Raw genomic sequence first — 26,609 nt, 5'->3', positions numbered from 1 at the left:
GTTGGAAGGATTGAGCAACTGATTTGCCAGGCACCGTGGATTTCTTCACAGAATGTCAATTTCCGGTGGTATCAGGTTGTAGTTGAGCAGGAACCTCGACCCTCCCTTGGCTTCACAGGCTTACTAAACTTTTTAGCCTTTTGATTGGCTGGCCAGCAATGGGCAGTGTGGCTATGACCGCAGGCTGTCATGCTGTCATGCAGCTGAATCCCAATCTGCTTTATTTTAATGGCGGTGTGTTAGAGCTTAGTGAGGTGTGGGCAGGGTGGACAGAAGTTCCAGGCTGTGGGTGTAACTCCTGCTGTGCTCGTGTGCAGGGACGGAGGCAGACGCTGAGGAGCCGATGGCGGAAGAGGGGTCACATCTGGACACATCTGCCCTCCCCCAGGAGCAGCCCAGCACAGTGTCGGAGAGCACAGGTAATGAAGGGTCCCACGGTGAGACAGGAGGGGGCTGCTGCCCTCTGCGGCTTCAGAGTGTCGTACTGGAAGGCAGCCTGCTGTGTTATCTTTTTTAAAAAATATTTTTCTAATCTCCTGCTGTTTTGGCCTCCCTGAAAATGCCAGCTGGAAATCCAGCGAGAACGCTGCTTTCTTGACTGTTTTTGTCACATGCTAGGATGCTGTAATTTGGAATTGTGAACTGTAACATTTCAGACTGGATTTAAAACTTGTTGATTTCTCTCGGGCATTTCCAACAGAGGGAGGCGAAAGCAAAGAATCTGAGCCCCATCCTGTTGTTGCTGTCGGTGAAGACGATGCCAAGAATGAAGAGACCCAGAGCCCGCCATCCCGAGACGGCTCGCCTGCAGAGACGGCGGCAGTAGCGACAGGGGGCAGTAAGGAGCAGCAGGAGGCCGAGCCCAGCCCTGCCTTGGAGAGCGTGCCAGAGGAGGAGGGGAAGGCCAGTGATGAGGGGGCGTGTCCAAGCCACACTCCTGTCCAGGACAAAGCTGCCACTCCCAGCCCCGAGGCCCCTCCTCCTGACGTCCAGGGGGAGGAGCCTGTTGCTGTTGCCATGGAGGAGATGGGCACAGAAACTCAGGAGCCAAAAGAGGCAATGCCACAGACTAGCCCCGCCTCCCCCAAGGAAGCCCCTCCTGCTGTTGAAATGGATATGGGGGCTGTTCCGTCGGAGGAGGAGGAGGAAGAGGAGGAGGAGGAGCCAGCAGGGGATAAGGAGCTGCCCATGGAGGAGCTGCCGGTGGAGGAGGGCAAGGTGAAGCAGGAGCCAGAGCAGAGGGAAGCGGAGGGGGAGGCGGGAGCCAAGCCAGAGCTCTTCCTGGACGAGATGTCGAACCTGAGCCACGGGGATGGCAGCAGCAGCGGTTTCCTGGGGTCCCCTGGGGAGCCCGACTCGCAGTCCATCTCCCTGGACCTCAGCCTGGTCCCGGCAGGGCGGGCGCGCTCCGACTCCCTGCTCACCGAGACCGACGACTCGCTGCCCTTCGACACGCTAAAGGCCGAGGGCGACAAGGCCAAGCGGAGGGGCTCTCCCGGCCGCTCCCGTGTCAAGCAGGTAGCAGATCGCTCCGGATGCCTCGCGCGGGCCAGGAATAGGTGTTTCCTAAAACCGAGGGCTGGAGTCTGGGTTGTGGGGATTTTGTGCCTTTTAGTCTTGCGCAATGGTAAACCGACCACTCTGTTGCAAAATAGTTGGGTGGCTTTTTGAAGCCAGGTTGTATTAAAACAGCATCATGCCCAGCTGCTTTAGGGCCCTTCACACAGTGAGCACACCCCCAGCAGGAGACTGTGCTGCACTGACGTCTTATAATAATAATTGCTTACACTTATATAGCGCTTTTCTGGACACTCCACTCAAAGCGCTTTTACAGGTAATGGGGACTCCCCTCCACCACCACCAACGTGCAGCCCCACCTGGATGATGCGACAGCAGCCATAGTGCGCCAGAATGCTCCCCACACATCAGCTATCAGTGGGGAGGAGTGCAGAGTAATGAAGCCAATTCATAGATGGGGATTATTAGGAGGCCATGATTGGTAAGGGCCAATGGGAAATTTGGCCAGGACGCCGGGGTTACACCCCTACTCTTTTTGAGAAATGCCCTGGGATTTTTAGTCTTCTCTAGTGTTGAGGATGTGGGGGGGCAGCACGTGTGCGAGACCACAGACCCTCTTCCCAGTGGGGGCCCTGTGGACACTGCTGCCCCAGAGCAAAGCAGAAGGTTTCTGTCCCGCCCCTGGGAGAACGCAGGGGTGGGGTCGTTCCCCTTCTTACAGCACCTGCCCTCCTCTAATCCAGATGTCGGTGGATTTGCAAAGGAGCAGTGGACCATGAGAAAGTACTGATTTGTTTGTAGGTTTTCATTGAAATAGGAAAAATGAAACCCCGGTTGCCATCTTCGTCTCTCTGCCCCCTCTCTCAGGGCCGGAGCAGCAGTTTTCCAGGGAAGCGGCGGCCTCGTGGAGGCGGCAGCGGGCGTGGCCGGGGCCGTTCGCGTCTCAAGGCCATGGCGTCCTGCATCGAAGCCTTCCTGGTGAGAACCCCCTGCATGTCCCCAGGGGAGCAGTGTGGCCTCTCGCCCGCTGGGAGGTCACCAGCAGAGCCTGCCTTGCAGATATCACATAAGCCACTGCAACTGTAGTAGTCTGAGAGATGTGCATCGAGTTTGCTGGTCAAACACACTGGACAGCAGACTGGATTTATAGAGCAACATTTTTTTTGTGATCAATTTCTTTGGGGGAGTTACAGTAACAAGCTAGCTCCTTGTGTTCTTCATTGTGGTTTCCCCAAAAGTGCTGCATGTTTTTTTTATATATTCCCCTATTTCACTAAAAAAGGTCATTGTGAACAGATTCTTGTTGGTGGTGACCAGCTGGATATCCAGTTCTACAGCAGTGCATGTTTGTGGAACAAGTGAGTGAGGTACTCTGGGATCTGGTCCTGCAGCACCGCCAATCCAGAGTCTGGATCACTCAGCATGTCTCCACTCTGCTGCCTGTATTAATGCAGTTAAAAGGCAATATTGAAGCACTTACTTATTGGGAATGATGGATGCCTCTCCCTTACTCTTTTTGTCATTATCTTATTGAACTCCTTTGTCATCGGGCCTCTTCCTGTGCAGCAAAGCATGGACACAGACACTGGACTGGGGAAGGAGGAAGATGAGGATGAGGATGATACCATGCAAAACACAGTGGTGCTCTTCTCGAACACGGACAAGTTCGTCCTGCTGCAGGTAGGACCTTTTCTCACGACGGCAGCCTTGGCGCACTGGTGTTGAACCTGCTGAGGTACCACTTAGTCTGGGCCACCCTTAGGTTTCTCGCGCAGCATTCAAGAGAGGGTTGAGCCTTGTCGTTCCTGCTGTACCAGGCTCCGGTCTCTTAATGGTCCAGTGGTGCTGCTGGGAGTGTTTCCCACATCCAGTGGGCGTTTGAGGATCAAGCCGTTTCCAGCCTTTCCCTAGTCTTTCTTCAGTTATTGCAGGTCACAATGATCACAGTGTTCGTCACTTCTGAATCCCAGCAAGATTGTTTGTGGGTGTACTAAAACCTCACAGAGAACAGGTTTAAGACACAGATGAAGTAAAGAGCTGGCAAGTGGACATGATAGAGGTCTGTGAAACAAGCCTGGTTAAGTTGTTAAAGTGGTTTTGTCGGGGTGGGTGGGGTGGAGGCTGCGATCTGGTTCAGGAAGAATCTAAGTGAGTGCTTATGAGTTATATTCAATATTAAATATGCTGTCTTGAAGCCCAGGTGGAGCTGCAGGCCACCTGTCTGCTCTCTGGAACGCTCCAGTGTTAAGTGCCCTCGAACCCACAGCTGAGGCTTGTCCTCTTTCTCGCAGGACATGTGCGTGGTGTGTGGCAGCTTCGGACTGGGCGTGGAGGGGCAGCTGCTGGCCTGCGCCCAGTGCGCCCAGTGTTACCATCCCTACTGCGTCAACAGCAAGGTGAGCCCCTGCCCGCTCTGCTGCGGGGTCCAAATGCATGACCTCTGCCCTCTCCCCCTCTTCTAACTCTTGTCCTCTCTCCGGCCCCCAGATCACGAAGGTCATGCTGGTGAAGGGCTGGCGCTGCCTGGAGTGCATCGTGTGTGAGGTGTGCGGGAAGGCCAGTGACCCGGCCCGCCTGCTGCTGTGTGACGACTGCGACGTCAGCTACCACACCTACTGCCTGGACCCCCCCCTGCACACCGTGCCCAAGGGGGGCTGGAAGTGCAAATGGCGAGTATATCCTTCCCATGCCTTCCAATCAGCCCTCGGATGACTCGCCCGCAGTGCTCTGATGCGCTGGGAAACGGAGCCATCTGCCCCTCCTTCACGTTTTTCTCCATTGCCATTTAGTTAAAGGCTCCATGTTTTAAACGCTTAAAGGGAGCGCTTGTGACCCAGGTTGTGCAGTAGAGACCCTGGGCACTGTGTGCTGGGCTTGGTGAAAGAGTCATAGCTGACATTCCTTGAGCCTTTGACACATTGCAGTCTTTAAGTCTGTGCCCTCTGTTGTCCTGTCCTCACTGGTCAGTCGTGTCTTCTGGCGGTGTGTGGCTGGACAGAAATGGCACTCCCCCTCTTTCAGTTGTGAGCCTTGTGCTTTCTGTAGCACTGTAGTGCCTTGGTCTCTTTTAGCGGGTGTGCGTGCCGTCTGTAGAAGGGCTCTGGTGCCTGTTTCTGTTCCTGCAGGTGTGCGCTGCATGCACAACTGCGCTCACCTCTCTGCCCGCCGTGATGGCTCTCCTCTCTCGCCGCAGGTGTGTGTGCTGCATGCAGTGCGGCGCCAGCTCTCCCGGCTTCCACTGCGAGTGGCAGAACAACTACACGCACTGCGCCCCCTGCGCCAGCCTGGTGACCTGCCCCGTGTGCCGCGAGAACTTCATGGAGGAGGAGCTGCTGCTGCAGTGTCAGCACTGCGACAGGTGAGGGCGCACCTGAGGCACCGGCGCCGCAGGGCTGGACGCGGACATGGGAGACCTGGGAGGACCTGCTATTTTGGGGGCCAAGAGGTGTACAGCTCCAAACACTGCGACTTTTCAGGCTGTCAAGGCAGAACTTTCCAGTCAGGACAGAAGGGAGCAAATCAACCCGTTTAAAATGAGGAGCGGAAGGCAGCCCTGAGCGTCTGTCCTTTCTGTCCGCAGGTGGATGCACGCGGTATGCGAGAGTCTGTACACCGAAGACGAGGTGGAGCAGGCATCGGACGAGGGCTTCACCTGTACGGCCTGCTCGCCCTACGTCCCCAAGCCCGTCGGTAAGCTGGCGCCGCGTGCTGTACAGACCATGGCCGTGCACTTAGAGGTTTGCTGTGCTTTTAGGAGGTCTGTGTGCCGGCTCTTGTCAAAGAAAATCTTCCGGTTGTTCATCTTAAGTATCTGTGTCCAGCTATTCTTAAAGGTCCCTCTAAATTGCCTCTTTCATATTTCAGCAATAGGTGCTCTCCCGGATTAGATATCCATGATCTGTATACACTCAGATCCCTCTCAAGCGCATGTTCCTGCAGCTCAGAATCAGCTGTGCCAGGCATCTGGTGCGTGTTCCTGCTGAGCCCTGTTTGAGCTGACACGTGTTTGTGTTTGCAGTGGTCATGGAGACTCCAGTGGTGACACCTGTGAAGGTGAAAGAACCAGGTACACATTTTTTCTTTTAATCTGCGCCTTTAAGCTTGTGTGTAGTTTGTGAATGCGCTTTCTTTTTTGCGTTCGTCTTTATTGCAGTATTGTTGCTGTCCGTATGGCGTCTTACTCTGCTTTAATAAGTGTTTTAATAACCCTTTCCTTTATCAGGCAAATCACTGGCTGTCAAATTGTGTACACTGACAGCTTTAGTTATGAGACAGCTGAGGCTAATGTTTTGAAGAGAATTATTAATAGAGATGCCCTCAGCTGCACAGCTGGGTTTCAGCCTCCTCTCTGATTCAGTCTAGGTATCCCATGCACCAGCATTTGCCCCGTAAAGATGCAATTTTGTACAACATATTTGGTCCTAAATTAAAAGATGGACATCTGCAGTTGAGCAAATAAGGGGTTTTCCCAGTTGGAGCTCTGAGGTCTTCACTGATTAAATGGAGTAAATGGGATAGGTCTGGTGTCCAGAGGAGCCCCAGAAAAATGAATTTGAGCAGTATTTTTTTCTGTGAAGAAACATTCCTGAGATCTTGCCCTTCATTATGGGGAGGCTGTGCCAGTCTTGCTGTGAGTTTCTGCGACATTTCAGCCAAGTCCTTTCCAAATGCTGTCTGATGTTGTTCCTGTACAGTTTGCCTTTATTGGGCCCCAACTAAAAAAAAGTCTCAAGGGTTCTGGCCTGGAGGAAACTGCAGCCAAGGCTGGTCTTGGCCTTTCTTCTGCACAGCCATTGAAATCATGATCGTATGCCAATCGGGAGAAGCAGATCTCCTTAGGAGACAATTGGTTGTATAGCTATTGCTAAGATAAGACTTTATTGGTCCTGAAGGGGATCAACAATGAGTGACACCAACAAATGTTTGGTAACATTGATGGACCTCACTGTGTACTTGGGATGGACAGAACAGTGTAGTTGTGTGGGAAATGCCAGGAAAGGGGAATATGTCAGAATATTTACATCTGCAGTTTCGTTGAGGTTCAGGTAAGTTTTGTTCAGTGTCCCAAAATGAGCAGATGGCAGCTTGTAATATATAGCATGCTAAACCAGACTGGAATGTCATTCTGTAACACAGTTTAACCAGCCTCCCAGTTTGCCGAGTAACTTCACATTGAAGATCCCAGTTCTTAATTCCAGGAGCATCAAATATCCGGAAACCCTCTTTGAATGAAAAAGTCAGTTTGAATCCTCTTTAAAGGCAGCCCCCCAGACCCCAGCAAAGTAGGATCTTCTACCTGTTAAACAAAGAAGACCATTTTTTTTAAAGAGGGTTTGTGTGCACGATCTTAACTAGATGGGTCGTGAGAGACAGGTTCTCAGATGCCCCGATTTCCTCCCACAGTCCAAAACCATGCTGATTAATTGGCTTCTGGGAAATCCGGCCCTAATGTGTGTCTATTTCCGTCTGTGTGCCCCGTGACGGACAGGCGTCCCGTCCAAGTGTATCCTACCTTGTGCCCATTGCTTACCAGGATAGAGTCCGTCTCTTCAGCAACCCTGGATTGGATAAAGCGCTTAGAAGGTGGATGGATTGCTGAACTGAACATATCAGCATCCGAAAACTACATTTTTGTTCTTTACAATCTAATCCCAAAATGAATAATAAATCTAAAAATATTTTAACTAAATATGTTCAGTTTGTATGGCAGTGTTGTCTTCCAGGCTCGGCTGCTAGCTGAGCTAGTCTCGTGGAAGGCAGGAAGTGGGATTCACCCCTGGCTGTGCTTGACCTGTCTCCCCAGAGCCGCAGTTTTACCGACTGGAGGGGGTGTGGCTGACGGAGACCGGGATGTCCCTGCTGCGCAGCATCTCCATGTCTCCGCTGCACAAGAGGCGCCAGCGCCGCTCCCGTATGGGGGTGCTGTGTGGGGAGGCGGGGCCGGACGGGCTGGAGCTGAAGGAAGGGGACGGGGAAGGGGACGAGGTCAAAGGTGAGAAGATCTTGCCAACCTTGCCACAGCCCGATTGCTCCCAGTGTCCCGTTCTCTCTTCTGTAAGAGCCAGATGATGTAATTTACCTGGCCGTTTTGAGTCGCCATGCCATCGATTGGGGGATTCATGTCAAGCTCCAGTCCTTGAGGGCCTCAATCCAGCAAGCGTTTTAGGGCTCAATGTATCTCCAGTACTTGCAGTACTGGAGAGAGGTGGTCTGGTTTCAGAAAAAAAGAGCTCAGTCAGGTCAGAGCATGGGTGCAATGAGAACCTGCAGGCATGGCCACCTTTAGGAACTTTTGTAGTCTTGCTTCTCTCTTCATTACGTTTCAGTCTTCCCGTGTCTTTATTCCGATTTAAACAGGCGGGTGGTAGTTGAAAGCAGCGGCTTTCTGAGTCCCAGGAAAATTTCGGAGCTCCAGTCTTTTCAGTCCTGGTCACCACTGCTCCCTCTGAGCTGCGCAGCTGCACGCCTCTTTTAAACTCCCGTGCAGCACAGTCGGAGGGAAGGAACACAAATTCTCCGAGATGTCAGCCTTAATCAACACGTCAGATTTTGACTTTGGTCGTGAAGAACTTGTGGCGCTTGTTTCCAGATACGCAGCGTTCTTTAACAATTCGGATGAGGTTTATAAGAAAGCTATGGATCTATACCGTGACTTCAGGTGTGTGACTGCAGAAAAGGTGAAATGTGGTTTGATGGAGACTTGCCATGTTCGTCATTCAATGCAAATTGAACCACGTCAATTCAGTGACCTGGCACTTCTGGGTAGCAGCGCCACCTTTCTTGCATCAAGCGCAGATTGCAAACAGGGATTCAGTCTGATGAACATTATAAAACCAGCTGGAAGAGTTACATTTAGACATGCTCATGAGAATTAAATCATACCAAAACAATGGACATTAACATTAATTAAAGAATATTAATCTCGACAAGGTGTACACGCGATGGTTGTCATTGAAAGACGCCAGAAATGATAACTGAACAATATGGTTGTGTACAGCACGAGTTAGATTTGAACTTCAGTTGGTAGGATAGAAGTGAAGGCTATAATTTTCAGTGACATACTGACTTGCTATTTTTTATAGTGATGACTGGACTGTTTAACTTAAAGATACGCAATGCATGATTTGCATTATAGTTGCAGTGTTGTGAGTAAAAAAGTCCGTTGTAAAACTTTGCAGTACTGTGCTCAATACTCAGTGCATAAGTAAGCAGTATATTGCAATTGACATCAATCAACTGTTGAACAAAGATCAAATGAAATATCAAAAAATAAACATTTGCACATCGTACATGAAATCTTTAAGAACTTCATAAGTTTATCATTCGGGAGGTGCGGTTCATGGTTAATGACATTACTGAACAGCAAACAATCAGTCAAAAATTCAGATAATGTGGCTAAACAAATAGGCCTTCATGGGAGTCGTTAAATAACACGCTTTTACAATAATCGGTCAACTCAGTAGTACTTGAAAACTTCTCCTAAAACTACGGATTGTAGGTACTTCCTTTAGTATAGCTGGCAAACTATTGCAGACTTTCACAAAGTCGGCAACAGCAGTGCATGTCATTATGCCGATCACCGATTTTACGGCCGATCACCGAGTTCTCACATTTGCACCGTTTGAAGCCCTGTGCATCCCACACTACAGCTTTTTTACGCTGCTCAGGTTAAGTCATGCGCTCGGCAGGAAACACAATCAGAGGGAACATAGCTGGCCACCCCCATGTCTCAGCCCTTTGTCTCTCGGTGCCTGCAGGGGCCGGGGAATCCATGGACTGCGAGCCCAAGCTGGAGGCCCCGGGGAGCCCTGACCGCGAGGGGGGGCCCGAGAGAGAGACGGGCCCTGAGGGGTGCGCCGACGGCTGTGCGGAGGGAGAGGGGATGAAGGGAGGAGTGGAGGAGACGGAAGAGGGAAAGAAGAGAAAAAGGAAACCTTACAGACCAGGTAGGAGCCTTACAGACCAGCAGGGCTGTTTCTCCATGGCTTTGGTTAATTTCCAATACTCCGGTCTGTAATGCCCGTCTCCTCTGTTCCCCAGGCATCGGCGGCTTCATGGTGCGCCAGAGGAAGTCCCACACGCGCATGAAGAAGGGACTGGTGCTTCCGCTGGCTGGAGAGACCACCGCTGATGGGCCGATCACAGAGAAGACGGCCGACGAAGGCAAGTACCAGCCGTTTCTACCCTGCCGACAGCCCCACTGTCCAACCCTTTGAGGGTCTGGGTTCCCCACACAGCCTCCACTTGTGTGCTGCTTTGCCAGATTGCTTCTGGACGGTCGTCCCTCATGTCATCTATTTCCCACATGCCTGTTGTGTGTAGTTACATCCTGCTGATCTTTGACCTAGTTAGGATGGTAATACCTGGAAAGACCTTGAAGTCAAGCAAGCTCTGGGGGTTGGCCTTGTTTCCTTGCCTGTGCCTGGTTTCCCCTGGTGGCCCAGATGAGGGTCAGTGACTGTCTGTGCTCTCTGTGTGCAGCAGGCCCCCCTGATACCCCAGTGGATGGCCCTCCGGACTTGAAGGCAGCGGAGCCCGAGGGAGAGCAGGCGAAGAAGCGCAGGGGCAGGAAGAAGAGCAAGCTGGAGGACATGTTCCCTGCGTATCTACAGGTACATGCCCCACCACAGAGGGGTGTCCTTTTTCTCCTGGCCCCGCCTGCTGGGGGAGCACACTGCAGCCGCTGCCGTACCCTGATGCGGGACTTGGGTACCATCTCCGGTGGGACAGTGGAATGCAGGAAGTGCTCAACCTTGTTTTTCAGTCAGCCAATGCACCTGGGGTTTTCGGCTTGACATACTAGTATTTCATTTTCAGATTTTTCTGTAGTAGTGACGGTGATGCATACTCTCAAGGGGCTATTCCCCATCGTCACATCGCTGTTCAGGGGCACCTCTTGACCTTGGTAACACTCTCCTCTTCTCCTTGCCTGCTGTGCAGGAGGCCTTTTTCGGGAAGATGCTGCTGGATTTGAGTCGAAAAGCCATCCTGCCTACTGCTGGGCAGAGGGAAGGAAGCAGTGCCCAGCGGGCGTCCCAGGCTCCCCTCAAACAGCTGCCTCCTTCCCAGGACCCCACAGCACTCTCGGCTGCCCCTTCCGCCCTGGGCCCCGGAGAGAGAGAGACCGTCCCCGAGCCAGGTGAGGAGACGAGGCACTGCTCAAACAGGACCCAGGATGAGCACCTTTCAACACCCGCTGGCACAGAAAATGCCCATCAGGCCAAGCAAGAGCTGCAGTGTCTTGACCACTTTGTCATTCTGCAGGCTGGCCTATCCTCCTGTCCTGCTCTCTGATTGAAGGAATTTGTGTGGCTCCTTTTTTCTTCTGCCAAAAAACGCAGATGACGCTACAGATGTTAACTTTCTGGGAGGGGGTGCTACTGTTAGATTGTCCAGTACTTTAACAACAATCCAAGTCTTACTTGTCTTAACAGACCTATGATATAATGAAGTGGGGGGTTCAGAAAACCTATTAAAAAGTATCATTGTTGTGTATCAGAAACAGTTCTGGTTGTCAATTTAAACGCAAAGCCAGAAAAGGAGAGGAGAAGAAAAGGGGTGAATCCCGATCATATTTCCTTTGGCCAAGGAAACGTAATGTCTGTACGGTGACGTATGGCTTTCATAGTCAGCTGTGGGTCAAGAACTAGGACGTTTGGCCCTTCGTACCTGCGTCGTTAGTGAAGTTACATTCCATCCAGCCTTCTCCTGGATGCATCCGGAGTTTGTGTCTCTGTACCTGACATCCAGAGCTCTTCGCGTATAGAAGCGTTTCCTACTCTCGGACCTGCTCATTTGAGTGCTGGACCCACAGTCTCGTTTTGAGAGAGCTGCCCTGACCTGCTGGTTCTGTCTCCTTGTCCCTGTGCAGGTGAGGAGACGGAGGGAGCGAAGGAAGACTCGGAGCAGCTGAAGACGGAGGAAGGTCTGGGGTCCGAGGCTCGGGGAGATGGAGCAGGTGGGTTCTTACGCCAGGTGCTGTCACCCCTGAGGAGTGACAGCTGGACAACCCACTCTCTGTTGGTGTCCTGGGAGCTCGGAAATCTTCAGCCTGAATTTGTCCTCACTGCTCCTCTTTGTGCAGAAGTGCCTCCTTTTATCCGTTCTGCAATTTAACCACTCAGATCAACAAGAGGCACTGCTTTACCCAAGGGGAGTGGGACTCTTGAGACAAACTGCTCAGCCATGTTGCTGAAGCTGAATGAGCACCTCTGATCAGTTAACTACTAGAAAACTAAGCAAGGTATAAAGGGCCTCCTCTTGCTTGTAAACTTTATATTTTCATGGGCCTTGTTTTTACATGAGAAATTTGGCTCTATATGAATCCTTGTCAGCCAGGGAGCATTGTTAGTCCAGAAATGATCCTGTAGAAAAAAGGATTGTTTTCAGTAAAGCCCACACGAAGGCTGAAATAAGGACAACTTACAGTGCCCTTCAGATGTGTTCATGCTAGTGATGAAATAGGAGCAGAAAACCTCATATAACAAAACGTGACAAGCTTACAGATTGGCTAATCTTTCCTGCTGAAAAGTGGTGAGGGTCACCAGATGCCTCCTGTCCTGTGCTGTGAAGTTCTGGCTTTTCTGAAGAGGGACTTTTTGACCTGTACTCCCTTTGCCATACAGGACCCTTGCTTTCCGTTTGTGAATGACCTCCTTGCGTTTGACGTGTGCTTGATTGGATCTGAGGACCAGTCAGATATGTTTGTTGTGTGTGCAGTTAAACCGTTCCTTTGGGCATTGGGTCATTGTTGTGCTGGAAGGTCTCTTTTCAGCCAAGCTTGAGCTTCTTGGCAGAGGCAGTCAAATGTCTGTTCAGAAGCCTCTAGATCCTTTAGTCCACAACCTCCCAATAACAGACCCCCTACATTATTTCATAGTGGGTGGGAGGGTTTTCTCAACATTTATTGTGCCAACAGTATTCCTGACGACCATGTCCAGAGAGATCATTTTTTATTTAATTGGACCGTAAGACATGGTTCCAGTTGTCCTTCGGATGTACTCTGGTGAATTCAAGTTTCCTTTTTTATGGTTCGTTCTTGGTAGATGCTTCTTCCTTGCTACCCAGCCACCTTTGTGCAGGGGATGCGGAATGGCAGTTTTTGACACTGTGCATTCTTGCAGTGTTGGTTTATGTTGACCTGCTGTTGTCTTTGGATTTACAGCTTTGTGAATCTCTTGTCTCACAGCTCCTGGTGGCCAGACAAACTTCTCCTCTTCCTCACAGGGTGGCCACCACAGTACTAGCCTTACATTTCCTATGAATGGACACTACAGTACAAAATAATTCAGTTTCAGCTTTTTGTGGGTTATTTTCGAATCCACAAAATGCTGACCTTCACGGGCCAACATACAGGTCTGAGGACACTTGCTAAGCATTTTTATTGGATTTCGTTTAAAAAATGTTAAGTGGTGTGAATAAATGTGACCCTGGTGTGTTTTGGAACTACATTGACGAAAATGACTTTACTCTGTCCATTGTTGATATTGTTCTATACTATTTTTGTAGATAAGCAAGACTTAACTAGTTCTGTTACATGTTTTTTTGTTCTCCTTCATCAATGGTTTAACTACATCTGGAGGGCACTTGAGTTTCTTCAGCCTTATTGGTGCCTTTGTCATAAACGAGTTAATTAACTGCTGTGTCACTGGTTGTCTTAACCATCATCAAATGTGTAATTGGTTTGGGGTGTCTCTCTCATGCAGCCAGTACTGGGGCAACTGGTGCCCAGCAGCCTTCTACACCCAAGGACAGCACATCCACAACACCAGGGGGTGCTGCAGGCTCTGGCGCAGACAAGATGTCAGAAGGTAGGATTGCTATGAAATATGTTCACCCACTAAGTTCATCTGTAGGTTTTTGCCCATTTATTGGACTTGAAGAACCGGATATTAAGCCAGGAGTTCTCCTAGAAAATGAATCAAGGCGGATCAAGGTCTTTACACCATTCTCTCTTATATCTATTTCCAGGCCTGCCGCAGGGTGTTGAGAGTCAGGATTCGGAGCAGTTCTTCAGGAAAGTCCTGGGGGTGTCAGATGGCGCCGCGCTTGGCGGGACCCTGCAGGCACCCATGAGGCCCATGCTGGATGCAGGACAGGGGGAGCTCAATCCCGGTGCCCTGCAGCAGCGGGCATTCCTGCCAGGTGTGAATGGAGAATGAACGCTTGGGGTCTAGAGGGCAGCGCAGAGCCACTTCAGAGACAGGGAGAGCTAAATATTATTCACACCAGCTTAGGAGAGGAATGGGCGCCCTGCAAGCTGATTCCTCTGCCAAAGAGTTAAACAATTGGCAAGGGTGGGTTGTTTACACTGATAGCGGGTTAGATTGGTAGATGCTTCATGAGGTGTTGAGAGGTTTAAAAGTTCTTATGGTGAGACAAAACATCACAAGGTTATGAATCCAAAATACCAAACCGACTGCACAGAGGCGCTGTTATTGCTGGTTTGTAATGTGTCCCTGGCCAAACAGGATCAAATGCTTAGAAAGGCCAGCAGGTTTTGATCTTCGTTAAAGGCACAGAGAGGGATGAGAAGGTTCCCAGAGGGGTATTGGGTGCGCATGTGGGAAGGGGGAGCAGGGTGTGGACTACCCTGGAGCTTCTGGTGTTTATTTGCTGTTACTGATGGGCCACTGGGCACATGGTCACCGTGTCTATGCTCTCTCCCTACAGCAGGGTCCATATCCGGGTCTCTTCCTTCGGCTGCAATGATGGACTCCTTCCCTGCACTTTCCCAGTCTCCCTTCTTTGACAGCCGGTAAGATTTTCTCTTTTCCGAGGTGGTATTCCCTCTGCTCTTTCCAAAAACCGCTGATTTTATCCAGGTGTTAGCACACTAGACCTAGTGGCTCCTGAATCCAGTCCTGGGTACCAGAGTCTAGGTGGTCTTATGGGTGCCACTGTTGTGAAAGGCGCATGTCCACAGCCATTGCTGGTCAGGATCAAATGCTGATCAACTCTGATCCTGATAAGTGATGCTGCATTTCCATGTTACTCCATTTGGATCAGCTCCGAGTCTCCCCTGTGGGTGCGGGATCTCGCATGATTACACTATCGCACTGCTGATGAGTACAACACGAAAGACGAGTGCTTTTTCCAACATGCAGTTAAATGAAGTTAAAGGGTTGTCTCCTTTTTTGATGTTGCACTCTAAAGTTTAGAACAAAGTAGGGAGGTGTTGCAGGACCATTCTGCATATTGGCGATTGCCATGGTCAGGTGCATGGGTACCTCGTGTGGCATTTGATCCTGATCGATGCCACCTCCTTGAGAGGCACACATGGTCTGATCCGCTAGAGTTCTGGATCAGAATGAAACGAGAAATGGCAGTTAAAGCCCTTGAGGATCCTGAGTTAAATTGATCTGGTTGCTTTATCCAGACCAGTTTATCCCTGGAAAACCCTCTGCTAGTGATTTTATTCTAATCTCTTTTGTCCTAAGACAGACTTCAGTGTGTCTGTCTCACTGTCCTCAACAGACTTTCTCTCTCTGACCTGTGTGTCCACGCATCTTATATTGAATCCTTGGCACTCTTGTGTTTATCATTCCCACTGCCTCTTTCTCGCTCCAGCGATCGGGCGGGCCTGTTCAGCCCAGACCAGATGGACACCGACAGCCCTTGGGCGACGCCCTCCACACCCTCCACTCCGCCCACACCAACTGAGCAGGAGAGTGACGGCCTGTCGTACAACCAGCGCAGCCTCCAGCGCTGGGAGAAGGATGAGGAGCTGGGGGAGATGTCCACCATCTCGCCTGTACTGTACGCCAACCTCAACTTCCCCAGCCTCAAGCAGGAATACCCAGGTCAGTGAGTCCCATGTTAGTGTCACCTGAGAAGGAAACCCCATAATGCATCATAATTGATTTAAGTAGTTAGTTGAAATTCAAGTAATGTGTAGCTTTCCTGACAATTGTTGTAGAAGCATTGTGTGTTCTGGAGCCCTGTTGACTATTGGTTTTTATTATGTGGAATTTTCAAATGATTAAATTTAAGTTAATGAAATTTCCCAAAACTGTAAAGACCTGTGAGGTCACTATCACAATGATGTGGAAAGGTCACAGTTTGTTAGATATATTGGGGGATCTGAAACTGGGTGCACAGTGTTACCCCTGTGTCCAAGTCTTACTGAGGCAAGAGGATTAGTCACCGGGTTTGGCCTCCACACTCCGTTTGTCAGTAAATCTTTCGGTACATCATAGACTACGGCACATTCTCTCTCAGGATTGTTGCACATGACCACAATGAACCAGTCAGCTGTCACGTGTCCTGAAAATGCATTTATTTAAATATTGCGAAGTATGCAGTGCCTTGCAGAAGTATTCAGTCCCCTGCATGGTTTTTACCTCTTCTTGCTTTAAAGCTTACTGTCATGACGTGTTGGAATAGCAATATTTGTTAGATGCACAATACAGATGTGCACCACATTTAAAGGTAGAGAAGAAAGCATACAGTTAATATGAAAGAAATGTACAAGCCATGGTTGCATCAGTATTCAAACCATTTGCTATGGTAAACCTAAATGAATTTAACAAAATGGCAATAAGAAGCCACACAGTTAAGTAGCCTCTGTCTCTGTGCAATAGTTGTTTATTCTGAAATCATGAGAAAACCACATCTGTCTCCCACGAGGTTCCTTGGTCAGGTAGGGAGCAGAGATTCGCTCAGGAAGACTAAAGAGCTTTCAGGGAATGTCCTAAGGACATTGGAGCTCAAATCGGGAGAATGGGTACTACCTCAATCTCTGAGCAGAAACTCTCCAGTCTTCATGAAAAGAAAGGTGGATCGTACCACCCAGATACTGCTAGATGAGGACGTCCCTCCAAACTGAGCTGTTGAGCATGGTGGAAGGTGGTTAAGGATGCCGTGGAGAGACGGAGTTTGACTGAGATGGTAGAAAATGTGCATAAGTCAACAAATATCTTGGTCATGCCACAAAGCTGGGCCATTACATAAACCCAGTACAAATTCCACAGCATTTAATTGATACAGAAGGCATGTGGATAAAGGTTTTGAGGTCAGGTGGTACAAAATTTACACTTTGGGTATAACGGCAAAGCATTGTATTACAAGCACAAAACCAGCACTGTGCATTACCCAGTCGACACATCACTTCAGTCAAGCATGCTGGGAGCTGTGTCATACTGTGGGAGAGTGACCCCTTGACAGGGACTGGAAAGTTTTTAAGCACTGAAGGAAAATGGACAGAGGAAGGTACAGGAAATACTAGAGGAAAACCTGTACCCGTCTACCTAAAGCTTCCAACTGGAGTGAAAAGGCTAGCTTTCGGTAAGATAATGATCCAAAGCACAAGGCTGGATCTATACGGTAGTGGCTTGAGAACAGGAAAGTGAAAGTCCCCGAGTGGCCCAGTCGAAGTCTTGGCTTGAATTCTATTGAGAATTTGTAGAAAGACTTAAAAATGACTTGCCCTCCAGTGATTCCCAAGCACCTTTAGAGATCTTGAGCAAATCTATCTAGGAGAAAGGGCAAAAGCTGTACTATGCTGGTGTCCAGGGTTGGTATCCTAAGACACCTGGGCTTTAATGGCTGCCAAATAGAGTTCCCTGGTCTTAATACCTGTACAATCAACATTTCATTTGGTTCTATTAGTTTTTGCTAATTTACTGCACTTTCTCTTAACCTTAGAAGCCTTCAGTTTAAGCGCTCAGGTTTTGAATGAAATAATAAGGTTATAAAAAGTGTGTGTAATTTCACAAAATGGGATATCATGGGAAGGACTGAATACTTTTTCAACTATCTGCTTTGGAATGTTCTAGGCCAGTGAAAACATGGAGAAATGGTGAACCATGGAAATCCTAGTGCACAGCTGATTGTTTGCATGATTGTATCGGCCATATCCAAGCTTTGACCCGTTTCTGGTCAAATGACAAAATTGGCTTCCTGCTACAATAAAGACTGTAGGTGAGGTCATGATGACTAGGGAACACTTTTCTAATGAATGTTATCTAGCTAACATAGACATACAGAGCTCACATAAGGTCATGATTATTACAAAGCCCTGGAAGCCATGTTTGCTCTAAAAATCCTCATTGTTATTCTGTAGTGTTCTGTGGTGTTTTCTGAAAAATGAGTTAGCTCATGACCTTTCAAAAATGTTTTAATTTGTTTAAAAATCTTTGTATAAATTATTTTAACAGAATGCACATTGGATCATGGTTATTCTGGAATGCATATGGGAAATGTGATCTCTGACATTTCCTGAGGGTAGAATTGTCAAATCTGACCCCCGTCATGGCTGTTGGTTGCAGTTAGTATTGATATATTGTATTTTGTTGTTTTTTAATGGAAATAATCAAACTTCTGCTCACTCTTGTCACAGACTGGTCAAGTCGGTGTAAACAAATTATGAAGATCTGGAGGAAAGTTTCTGCAGCAGATAAGGTTCCCTACTTGGTGAGTGTGCTGTCACAGAGAACTGGCCGGTATTGTATCGTGATCACCGAGTGACTGAGTGAGACTGGCAGTGACACTGTTCTAGCAGTATCACAACATGATTGCTGGGTGAGACGCTAACCCTTTGGAGTGCTTGAAGAAAATGCTCAGAATGTTTTACTTTGATATTCTGAATAAAGCAGGCAAATGTAATATGCCTTTTTTCTTTATTTAGCAAAAGGCCAAAGACAACAGAGCTGCACAGCGCATAAACAAGGCACAGAAGGTAAGTACCTTGCGGCAAGGGGAGCTCTTTATAGAAACGCAGAACTCGTCAACTATCTGCTGAAGGAGCGCAGCCAGTTCTGGACAGACAGGCGTCAAAGTCTCGTGAATGAATTTTCAGCAATGTGGAACTCATTGGTCTTGGACAGATAGAGCTGAGTGTGAAGTGTTTACCACTTGCTGGCTTTTGTATTGGGATCATCCACCTACCCTGATTAAATGAAGAATCTCTGTTGGAGATGGAGGTGATGCATGACCCATCTAGGAAAGTGGTCTTCTCGCACTCTGTACACTTGTACTTCAGTCTTGAGAGAGGGAAGGACAGAGCAGAAAATGAGTATGATCCTGCACACAGTTCAGAGATCTTAATTGCCCACTGGCCAAAATATTGGGACCTCCTGTGTTCCGTAGAACAGTCTTTTCCAGTAGGGGGCAGTTTGTGTTAGTGTGCCTGGAGGAGCAGGAGATAGACTCCCATCACTTTTCCTGGCCAGAACAATCCCCAAACTTCACTCCTGCTGGAAACCAGTGGACCTGTCCAGTTTAGTTCCCACACACCATCATCCTCATCCCAACCCCAGCTGAAGGAATGGGATAGGTTTGGGCTGTGGAAACTTCAGATCCTTATAGACTCCATCTGGCTAACCTTTTATGCTCTCGCAGATTGTGCCAAATTGACACAGTAAAACTAGATCTGCTCTGCCATGCCAGGCTTCACAAGGTTAATTCACTGTGTAAATTGTTGTTAGATGGTTGACAGGGCCTTATAGGTTTTAGAGGAACGTAATTGATTATTGGGGTGTTGGTTGAAGAGTCTGGTTTCAGGAGAGCAGAGCTCAGTTGGTATTGTTTGGCTAATGGATGTTCCCGGTTCCTCTACCCCCTTCTCCCCAACAGCAGGCAGAGAGCCAGGTCTGTCGCCCAGTGAAGATGGAGGGGCGCAAAGGGGAGCGTCCCAACCTCCACCTCCAGATCCCGCCTCCCCCATCGGCCTCTCTGTCCACGCCGTCCCAGCCCAGCTCTGCAGAGAGCCCCTTCCCCTTTCCCCCGGATCCTGGCTCGGCTTTCTTCCCTGCTGAGGGGCCCCTCAAGACGCCGAGCTCTGGTGACTCCCGGGGCGATCCATTTGCCAAACTGCCCCACCAGTCTCCCCACTCCCACCCCCACCCTTACAGCAACCCCTCTACCCCCTACTCCCAGCCTGCTTCCAGTCCCCTGCAGGTGGCCCCCTCTTCCGGGTTCCCTCCTGCTGGTCCTCAGGGAGCCCCCCAGGTCCGGCCTCCCAGCCTGGGCTCTCTTGACCCGCAGATGGGGACCCCTGGCACCCCTCGCAGGCCCCAGCCCACAGACCCCTTCCTGAGACCCCAGCAACAGTTACAGCAAACCCCCCAGGAGCCCCTAGCTCCTCCAGAGAGCCCCAGGTCCAGACCAGGTGGTCCTGGGGATTCCCCTCTAATGTCTCCCCCTCCTGCTCACTTTGGGGACCCCTTCAGAAACCAACAGGCACCACTGCGGCAAGAGTTCGGGGGAACCCCCTCCCGCTCCCCCTCAGCATCCTCATCTTCCCCAGCTGGGCTCGGGCTGCAGCGGACTGACTTAATGGGTGTTCCCTCGCCCCACTCTTCGTCCGCGGGGCGCCAGGATTTTGGGACCGGCTCCCCTGCAGCCATGGGGTTCCCTGAATCAGGGGAGGGAAAGGGTGGGACCGGACTGTTCAAAGCCCCCCTGACACCCCGAGCTCACCAGGGGGAAGCTGCAAACCCTCCTCAAGGCTGTTTTCCCACCGGCACCCCTGTGCACCCCAGCGCGTCACCTAACCATCCGTCTGAGAGCTACCGCCGGTCCCCCTCCACCCCCTTCTCGGACCCCTACGCCCAGCCGCCCCTCACCCCCCGACCCCAGTCGGGGGACGGTTGCTCCCCGGTGCCCCAGAGGCCCCCCCTGCCCCTGCAGGAGCCCTACGCCCGCGTGCCAGCCAGCCCCCAGTCCCACAGCAGCAGCTCCCAGTCCCCGCTCACGCCGGGTGCCCTCTCCAACGATGCCTTCTCGGTCCACTCCCCCGCTACGCCCCGCTTCCAGTCCCCCGACCCGTACTCGCGGCCGCCCTCCCGACCCCAGTCCCGTGACCCTTTCGCCCCTTTGCACAAGCCCCCCCGGCCGCCATCCGCTACGGCCGAGGGCAACGCGGGCTACAGGGGCTCCCCCCACCTTAGTCAGCCTCCCCCTCCCCAGGCCGTGGGGGACCCCCTGTCCGGCAAGCCCCCTGGCCCGCCCGCCTTCAGCCGCAGCCCGAACATGGGCGTGTTCCCTGCCTCCCAGTCCCAGCAGCGGATGCCATTCGGCGACGCTGTCCCGCCCCAGCCCCACCCACAGGCCCTGAACGCCAGCGGCTTCCCCTCCCGGCTGCAGCCTGGCCCCGGCACCCCCGAGACCTTCACCCCGCGGCCCCCGGAGGCCCCCATGTGTCGACCGCCAGAGAGGAGGGACGATGCCCCGGCCGTGTCCAACCCCCAAGAGCTGCCCGACCTCTCGCTGGGCCAGGACCCGTCGCTCGTCGGCCTCAGCCAGTCCGAGCTGGAGAAGCACAGACAGGTAAAGGAGCGCGCCGGGCCTCCCCTCGCGGAGAGCAAGCGGGGTGTAAGCTGGCGGTTGCCGCCCCCCCCCCCCCCCCCTGTCTGGCCGACTAACCTGACCTGTGCGCTTCGGCCCTGCAGAGACAACGACTGAGGGAGCTGCTGATTCGCCAGCAGATGCAGAGACACTCCCTGCGGCAGGAGAAGGAGGCAGCAGCTGCCAGCAATGGCGCCACCAGCTGGACGGGGGACGCAACCGTCTACCAACCAGACAAGACTCAGAGAGCCCCTCCCCCGTACCCCTCCATCCAGGTACTGAGCTGTCTGCAGCAGGAAGCCACGTTGGTGTGTGAAGGCAGCATAAATGAACGTGTCGTGTCTGAAATGAGCTCGTACTGCTTTCAGAAGCTGAATGTGATCTTGGCAGTATTCGCTTTGCTGACACACTGGGCGATGCCATAAAGCCTTCGGGTATGAACACAACCTGCTAGTTCGCAGCAGTTTCTCATCTTGTCTCTGACTCCCTTCAAGGAGAGAACCGCGGTGACCGGTGGAGTATCGGCCATGACGGGGAAGCTTGCACCCCCCCTGGGGTCGCTGGATGACAAGATGAGCCGGCCCCCACCTCCCGGGACCCCCGCCATGCTGGACCCCAGCGCCCTCAGGTGCGTGTTAGTTAACACTTTTGCTTTCCGCAGAACCGGTGACTGCAGGGTGTTTTAAAAACCGGACCACAGCCTGGTCACCGGCTCCCCGCAGGGAGCAGTCATTCATTTTTATTTCTCTTGATCTTTCACAGGCAACCGGTGCCCAGCACCTCCCAGGGCTTCTACCCTCGAAGCCCCTTCCCGGTTCAGTGGCAAGGCCAGGCTGGGGGGCTCAGGCGCTTCCCCCAGCCATCCAGCTTGGAGACGGGGGCCCCCAGACACCCCGTCAACATCCCCGTGAGCGGCATCCAGGGCCTGCCCAACCCGCGGGCACTGGCGCCAGGCCCAGGCGGGGAGCCCATGCAGGGATCCCACATTCCCGTGGCCCAGCAGTTCATAGAGCTGCGACATAATGCCCAGAGACTGCCCCTGGGGACCCAGTTTGTGCCACGGGGTACCCCTCCCCAACCTCGGCCACGCCTCTACGGACCACCGCAGGAGCTGGGCACCCCTTTCGCCCAGCCCACTTTGCCCCCTCCCCCGCCTCCTTCTCTAGTCCCACCAACAGAGGGAGTCAGAGAGTCCAGGCTGGGCCTGCAGCCTGGGGCCCTCTCCCTAATGCTGCCCCAGCAGAGCACCGTGCCTTCACCCCAGCCCCAGCAGCAAGCTCAAATACCTAACCAGCCTAGCGGCCCCAGCCCCCACCCGCACACCCACACTCAGCCTGAGCTCCCACCAACAGAGGCAGGGGGGGTCCCTCAGGTGACCCCCTCCAACCCAGCTGTGCCCAGGCCCTGCCGCCTGGACCTCCCGGAGCCTGACTTGGACGATGCCTTTGTCTCCAAAGGCCTGGGGGGCACGGGAGGAGAAGGGGGTGAGGATGATGTGGATGACCTGGCCACCTTGGACCTGGACCCTGACAAGGGTGACGACGACCTGGGGAACCTGGACAGCCTGGAGACCACCGATCCGCACCTTGATGATCTGCTGAAGTGTGATGAGTTCGACCTGCTGGCCTACACGGACCCTGAGCTGGACCAGGGTGACCCCAAGGATGCCTTTTCAGACCAGCTGCGCCTGGTGGAGGCCGAGAGTGAGGTGCCGGGGCCTTCCTTGTCAGCCACTACCCCAGATGTCAAAGTGGAGCCAAAACCAGGTCCGATATTACCGGGTCAGGATCCTCTAATGGGATCCGCTGCCTCGGCTCCCTCTCTGCCCACCCCCTCTGCAGCCCCTCTTCCCTCTGCGTCGCTGGACCCGTCTTCGTTACAGGAAAGCAGTCCTTCAGACCAGCCCCAGCTGCCTGTACTCAAGCTGGAGGACGGGGGGCTGCCGGCTGGGCTGGGGTCCAATACTGGCTCCCAGACACCCACCTGCAGCTACGAGGGGAAGCCCCAACAGCAGCAACAACCTGCAGTACCCCCTGTAGTGAAAGATGAAGTAGGAGAGGCGGTGTCCAGGCTTCTTGGAGGTAGCACTCCAGCAGCCAAGCCCTCAAACGGCATTTCCCCGCATACAGTGGCCACCGCTGCTTCTCTCAGCTCTGTTCGGTTAGGAGGGGTGTCTTACTCTCTCCCGGGGCAGGTTGACCCGCTCTCCTTCACCTCAGCAACCCCCTTGCCTCATGCCGACCTGGATGAGGACCCCCTGGGCTTGCCGGATGGTGGGGGGCAGCACTCGCCTGCTGTGGATCTGGACAAAGTTGAAAGCTCTTTGGAGGCCAGTGAGCTCCCCCTGCTGATACAGGACCTGCTGGAGCACGAGAAGAAAGAGCTCCAGAAACAGCAACAGCAGCAGCTCAACTCCCTCCACCAGGGGGCCATGAACACACACATGCACAGCATACCACAGCAGCAGCAGCAGCCACAGCCCCCCCAGGCCCAGCCACAGGTCCTACTCCAGTCACAGCACCACCGCACTCCTCCGCATGGTCTGATGGGGCAGCAGTTTCAGCCGGGCATGATGCCCAGGCCGCCACACATCATGTCTCCCCAACAGCAGCAGCAGCAGCAACAGCAAAGGCTCCTGGGAGCTGCCATGCCCCCTCCATCACATGTCGCCATGGCCCAGTCACAAGGCATGATGGGAGCCGGCCAACCTGGAGGGCACCCCCATGCAGTCAATCCGCAGCAGCAGCAGCAGCAACCGCAGATGGTCAAGCAGCCACAGCTGGCCAACAGCTTCTTACCAGACACAGGTAGAGGGGGATCTTCTGTTTGTTTCTGTGTTAATTCTTGACTTAATTGCATGTGTCTTCATGGTCTCTGAAGTAAAGTTACACGTTTTGAGGCACGGGTTGAGTAGAAGAGCTGCAGTGTCTGTCTCTGGCAACAGAAATGCTGTTGCATTCCAAGGGGGAGTCTCCTGGGGTAATGTGTTGTCTGACTTTGCCAAGCCAATGAGTCACTGGTGGTGCTGAACACCTCTGCAGATCTGGACAAGTTTGCTGCAGATGACATCATGGACCCCATCGCCAAGGCAAAGATGGTGGCTCTGAAGGGCATCAAGAGGGTTATGGCACAAGGCAACATTGCCATGGCGCCGGGCATCAACAGGTAGGTTACTGCTTTTCCTGCCTTCTGTCTCACCTTTCTCACTGAGAAACATCACTTTTGCTATCTTGTCCCCTGTATTGGGAGGGCAACAAGGTTAATTCCTGGCCTTAAGGGAGTGTCTCTCATGAACACATAAATCATTTTCATCTTGGACGAAAACCAGGAGTGAAGGGGCCCAATTCAAGCCTTCATGATGGCTCAAGACACTGAGAAGGCCAGCCCAGTGGCCTTCATACTCAACAGTGCACACAAGTGGAAACTAAGGGTGGAGCATTTAGGGTTCTTTGGAACAAGTTACCCAGCCATGCTGACATCAGTATCAATGTCTTTCACAGCCCAGCTGGATGAGATCTTTGGATTATGTATTGCTGCCACCTAAATGAGCTGGTATAATTGGCAGAATTATCTCGTTTCCGACCTCTTAGTTTCTACCTCTGCATGTTGTGTTATAGATCGATTCTCTCTGCCATTTGTTCAAAAGTATCAAATCCCGGGATCTCCAGCCTGGCCAGAGAACTAAAGGATACTGAGGCTTTGTCCTTCTTAACGTGAGCCACTTACCAGCTGAATTATTCCAGGCAGTTGGACCTTGAGCCTTCTTGGGTCTTGATTTGGCAATACCAGTAAAATCCACCGTGGAATCCTTTAGTCTCACCTCCGTCTTTGTGATGGGAAGCAGAGTGGGAGAAAATATGAATCCACTGTTAAAGTGTTGGTTGTCTCTGTGTGATGCATGTGTAATATGGTCATGCGTCTCTTTTGGTGATTTAATTATGGTCATGTCAGAAACAGTGTTTTTCATTAAACTTGTTTTAGGACTCCCATCATGCGCTCAGAAAGAAAAAAGATCTGTTCCATCCTGATTAAAAATAGTGATCATTCACACAGTAATGATCAAGAGATGGAAGCACCTTTGCACCCTCTTTGTCAGACCAGGAGCGCAGGCAGTAGACGTGTGATCTGTCCTGAAACACTTCCCTTCCGGGGTCTGTGCTGGGAGAAGTGCACGCTAGGTTTTCAGGGCCAGCGGTGCAGGGGGTCGAGCCCCGTGGCTAATGTGTTTGTCTTCCTCCAGGCAGCAGGTGTCTCTCCTGGCTCAGAGACTGGCTGGGGCCCCGGGGGCCAGCGATCTGCAGAGCCGGCTCCCCGCCGGGCCTGTGAAGGTGAGCGTTCGATCCGTCGCTGTTCTGTATCTGCACATTCTCTAGGTCCCGGGCTCCTACCTGTCAGCCCACAAGCACCGAACCAGAACCTGGTGCCCAGGCACAGGCCACATTCTTGATGAGCTGGAAGGCTGTCGGATTACAGGATAGTCTGGCCCTGGGCCAGGATCTGACAGTGCGACCATGAGCAGCATGCCAGGAGGGGTATTCTACAGCCTCGGTAGCTGTAGGAGGCTCCGTCACCTGTACTCTGTATGTTGAGAGTGTCATTTATTGCAACGTCAGAAATAAGTGGAAGAGTATCCCTTCATCACTTCAGATGTCAGGAACTATCTTAGTCTATACAAAACTCAACAGGTAGGCAGTGCAGGGATTTAAACAACGAGGTGGGTGTTGCAATGCCAAAGTACTCACCCCCCCTAGGGGCAAAAGATTGGTTTGAAAGGGATCCAATAGTGATTTTACCTTTTAATATAAATGCAGTGGTATGCGAGTTCCTTCTGTTTGATTCTGGATTTCAAGACAAGTCACTTAGCAATACAACAGCCCAGCCAGGAAGACCGAGGAGCTTGTGAACCCACTGAGGTGGGTGAAGAGAGATGCTGACTGGGAAGAGATTACTGGTCTCTTTGGGTTCAGCGAAGCTAAGAGGTGCCACTCAGACACTCTCCAGCCTGCGCTGCCCTTCTAAACTGAGCACCTACTCCAGGACAGCCTGTGTGGGAGAGTGGCAAGAAAAAAGCCTTTACTGAAACTCTTCTTTACTCTCTCGCATGTCAATGATCCTGTCTAAGTGGGAGAAGATGAGATGGATAGAGTAGCATCACATTTAAGAACATTATAGCACATTGCCTGCTCAGTCATCCCATTGATCAAAAGGGTAGTTTTGAAACAGCCCTGTCACGACTGTTATCAGTAGTGTGGTTTGTTGCACTAATATATATGCCAGTTTCCAGAGATGAGGAGCGTCAAGGACAGGAGACCCAGTGTAATCTCACCCTCTCTCTCTTCCACAGGAGGGGGAAGGCAGTGAGCCCACCCAGGCCAGACCCAACCCTCCCCAGTTTGTGCAGGGAATCATCAGTAAGTCTTCAGTCTGCTGTTCAGTAAAGTGTCAATGTGTTCCTATATCGTATTTGTGGGAATCCCAGCTGGAGTATGTTCAATGGTCAGAATTTTAGAATCCACCCTCCCCTCCTCCACTGCATAATGTAAGTGCTTAAAAAGACGGTAATGTGTTCCAAGGCTCAGTCATTTCGGTTGGGGTTGGGATAAGAGTGGTTGTAGTGAGCATCCTAACCACTGATCGATGCTATTCCGTTCTTCACAGGCTAAAATGAGCATTTTCTAAACTGAGGCATTCAAAGTACAACAAATGCTTTTGCGCACAATACTCATTTCTTGTGTTTTTTAATGTGCATCTAAAACCGTGTGTTTCATTGTTGGAGCAAGTAGTTGCCTTTCTCGGCACTCTAT

General features: G+C 51.7%; 1 protein-coding gene across 1 annotated transcript in view; it reads left to right on the top strand.

Annotated features, from left to right (window-relative positions):
• The window catches only part of kmt2d (lysine (K)-specific methyltransferase 2D), a 62,084-nt gene that overhangs the window by 15,827 nt on the left and 19,648 nt on the right, over positions 1-26,609 (top strand). The window contains exons 11-38 of the mRNA XM_015344447.2: positions 318-419; positions 701-1,518; positions 2,386-2,496; positions 3,085-3,198; positions 3,810-3,914; positions 4,006-4,187; positions 4,712-4,876; positions 5,099-5,208; positions 5,537-5,584; positions 7,322-7,510; positions 9,276-9,464; positions 9,559-9,681; positions 10,000-10,130; positions 10,459-10,657; positions 11,390-11,476; positions 13,224-13,328; positions 13,489-13,662; positions 14,191-14,275; positions 15,088-15,320; positions 17,858-17,931; positions 18,146-18,196; positions 19,093-20,787; positions 20,910-21,080; positions 21,300-21,433; positions 21,568-23,612; positions 23,847-23,970; positions 25,046-25,133; positions 26,150-26,216. Coding sequence (XP_015199933.2) covers positions 318-419; positions 701-1,518; positions 2,386-2,496; positions 3,085-3,198; positions 3,810-3,914; positions 4,006-4,187; positions 4,712-4,876; positions 5,099-5,208; positions 5,537-5,584; positions 7,322-7,510; positions 9,276-9,464; positions 9,559-9,681; positions 10,000-10,130; positions 10,459-10,657; positions 11,390-11,476; positions 13,224-13,328; positions 13,489-13,662; positions 14,191-14,275; positions 15,088-15,320; positions 17,858-17,931; positions 18,146-18,196; positions 19,093-20,787; positions 20,910-21,080; positions 21,300-21,433; positions 21,568-23,612; positions 23,847-23,970; positions 25,046-25,133; positions 26,150-26,216 — 7,719 coding nt within the window. The remainder of the gene's footprint in view (positions 1-317; positions 420-700; positions 1,519-2,385; positions 2,497-3,084; positions 3,199-3,809; positions 3,915-4,005; positions 4,188-4,711; positions 4,877-5,098; positions 5,209-5,536; positions 5,585-7,321; positions 7,511-9,275; positions 9,465-9,558; positions 9,682-9,999; positions 10,131-10,458; positions 10,658-11,389; positions 11,477-13,223; positions 13,329-13,488; positions 13,663-14,190; positions 14,276-15,087; positions 15,321-17,857; positions 17,932-18,145; positions 18,197-19,092; positions 20,788-20,909; positions 21,081-21,299; positions 21,434-21,567; positions 23,613-23,846; positions 23,971-25,045; positions 25,134-26,149; positions 26,217-26,609) is intronic.

This window comes from Lepisosteus oculatus, chromosome 1 (genome assembly GCF_040954835.1).
Source record: "Lepisosteus oculatus isolate fLepOcu1 chromosome 1, fLepOcu1.hap2, whole genome shotgun sequence".
In the NCBI taxonomy this organism is placed as follows: Eukaryota; Metazoa; Chordata; class Actinopteri; order Semionotiformes; family Lepisosteidae; genus Lepisosteus; species Lepisosteus oculatus.
Note: the sequence above shows the minus strand (reverse complement) of the source record. Positions and strands in the feature narration are given on the sequence as shown.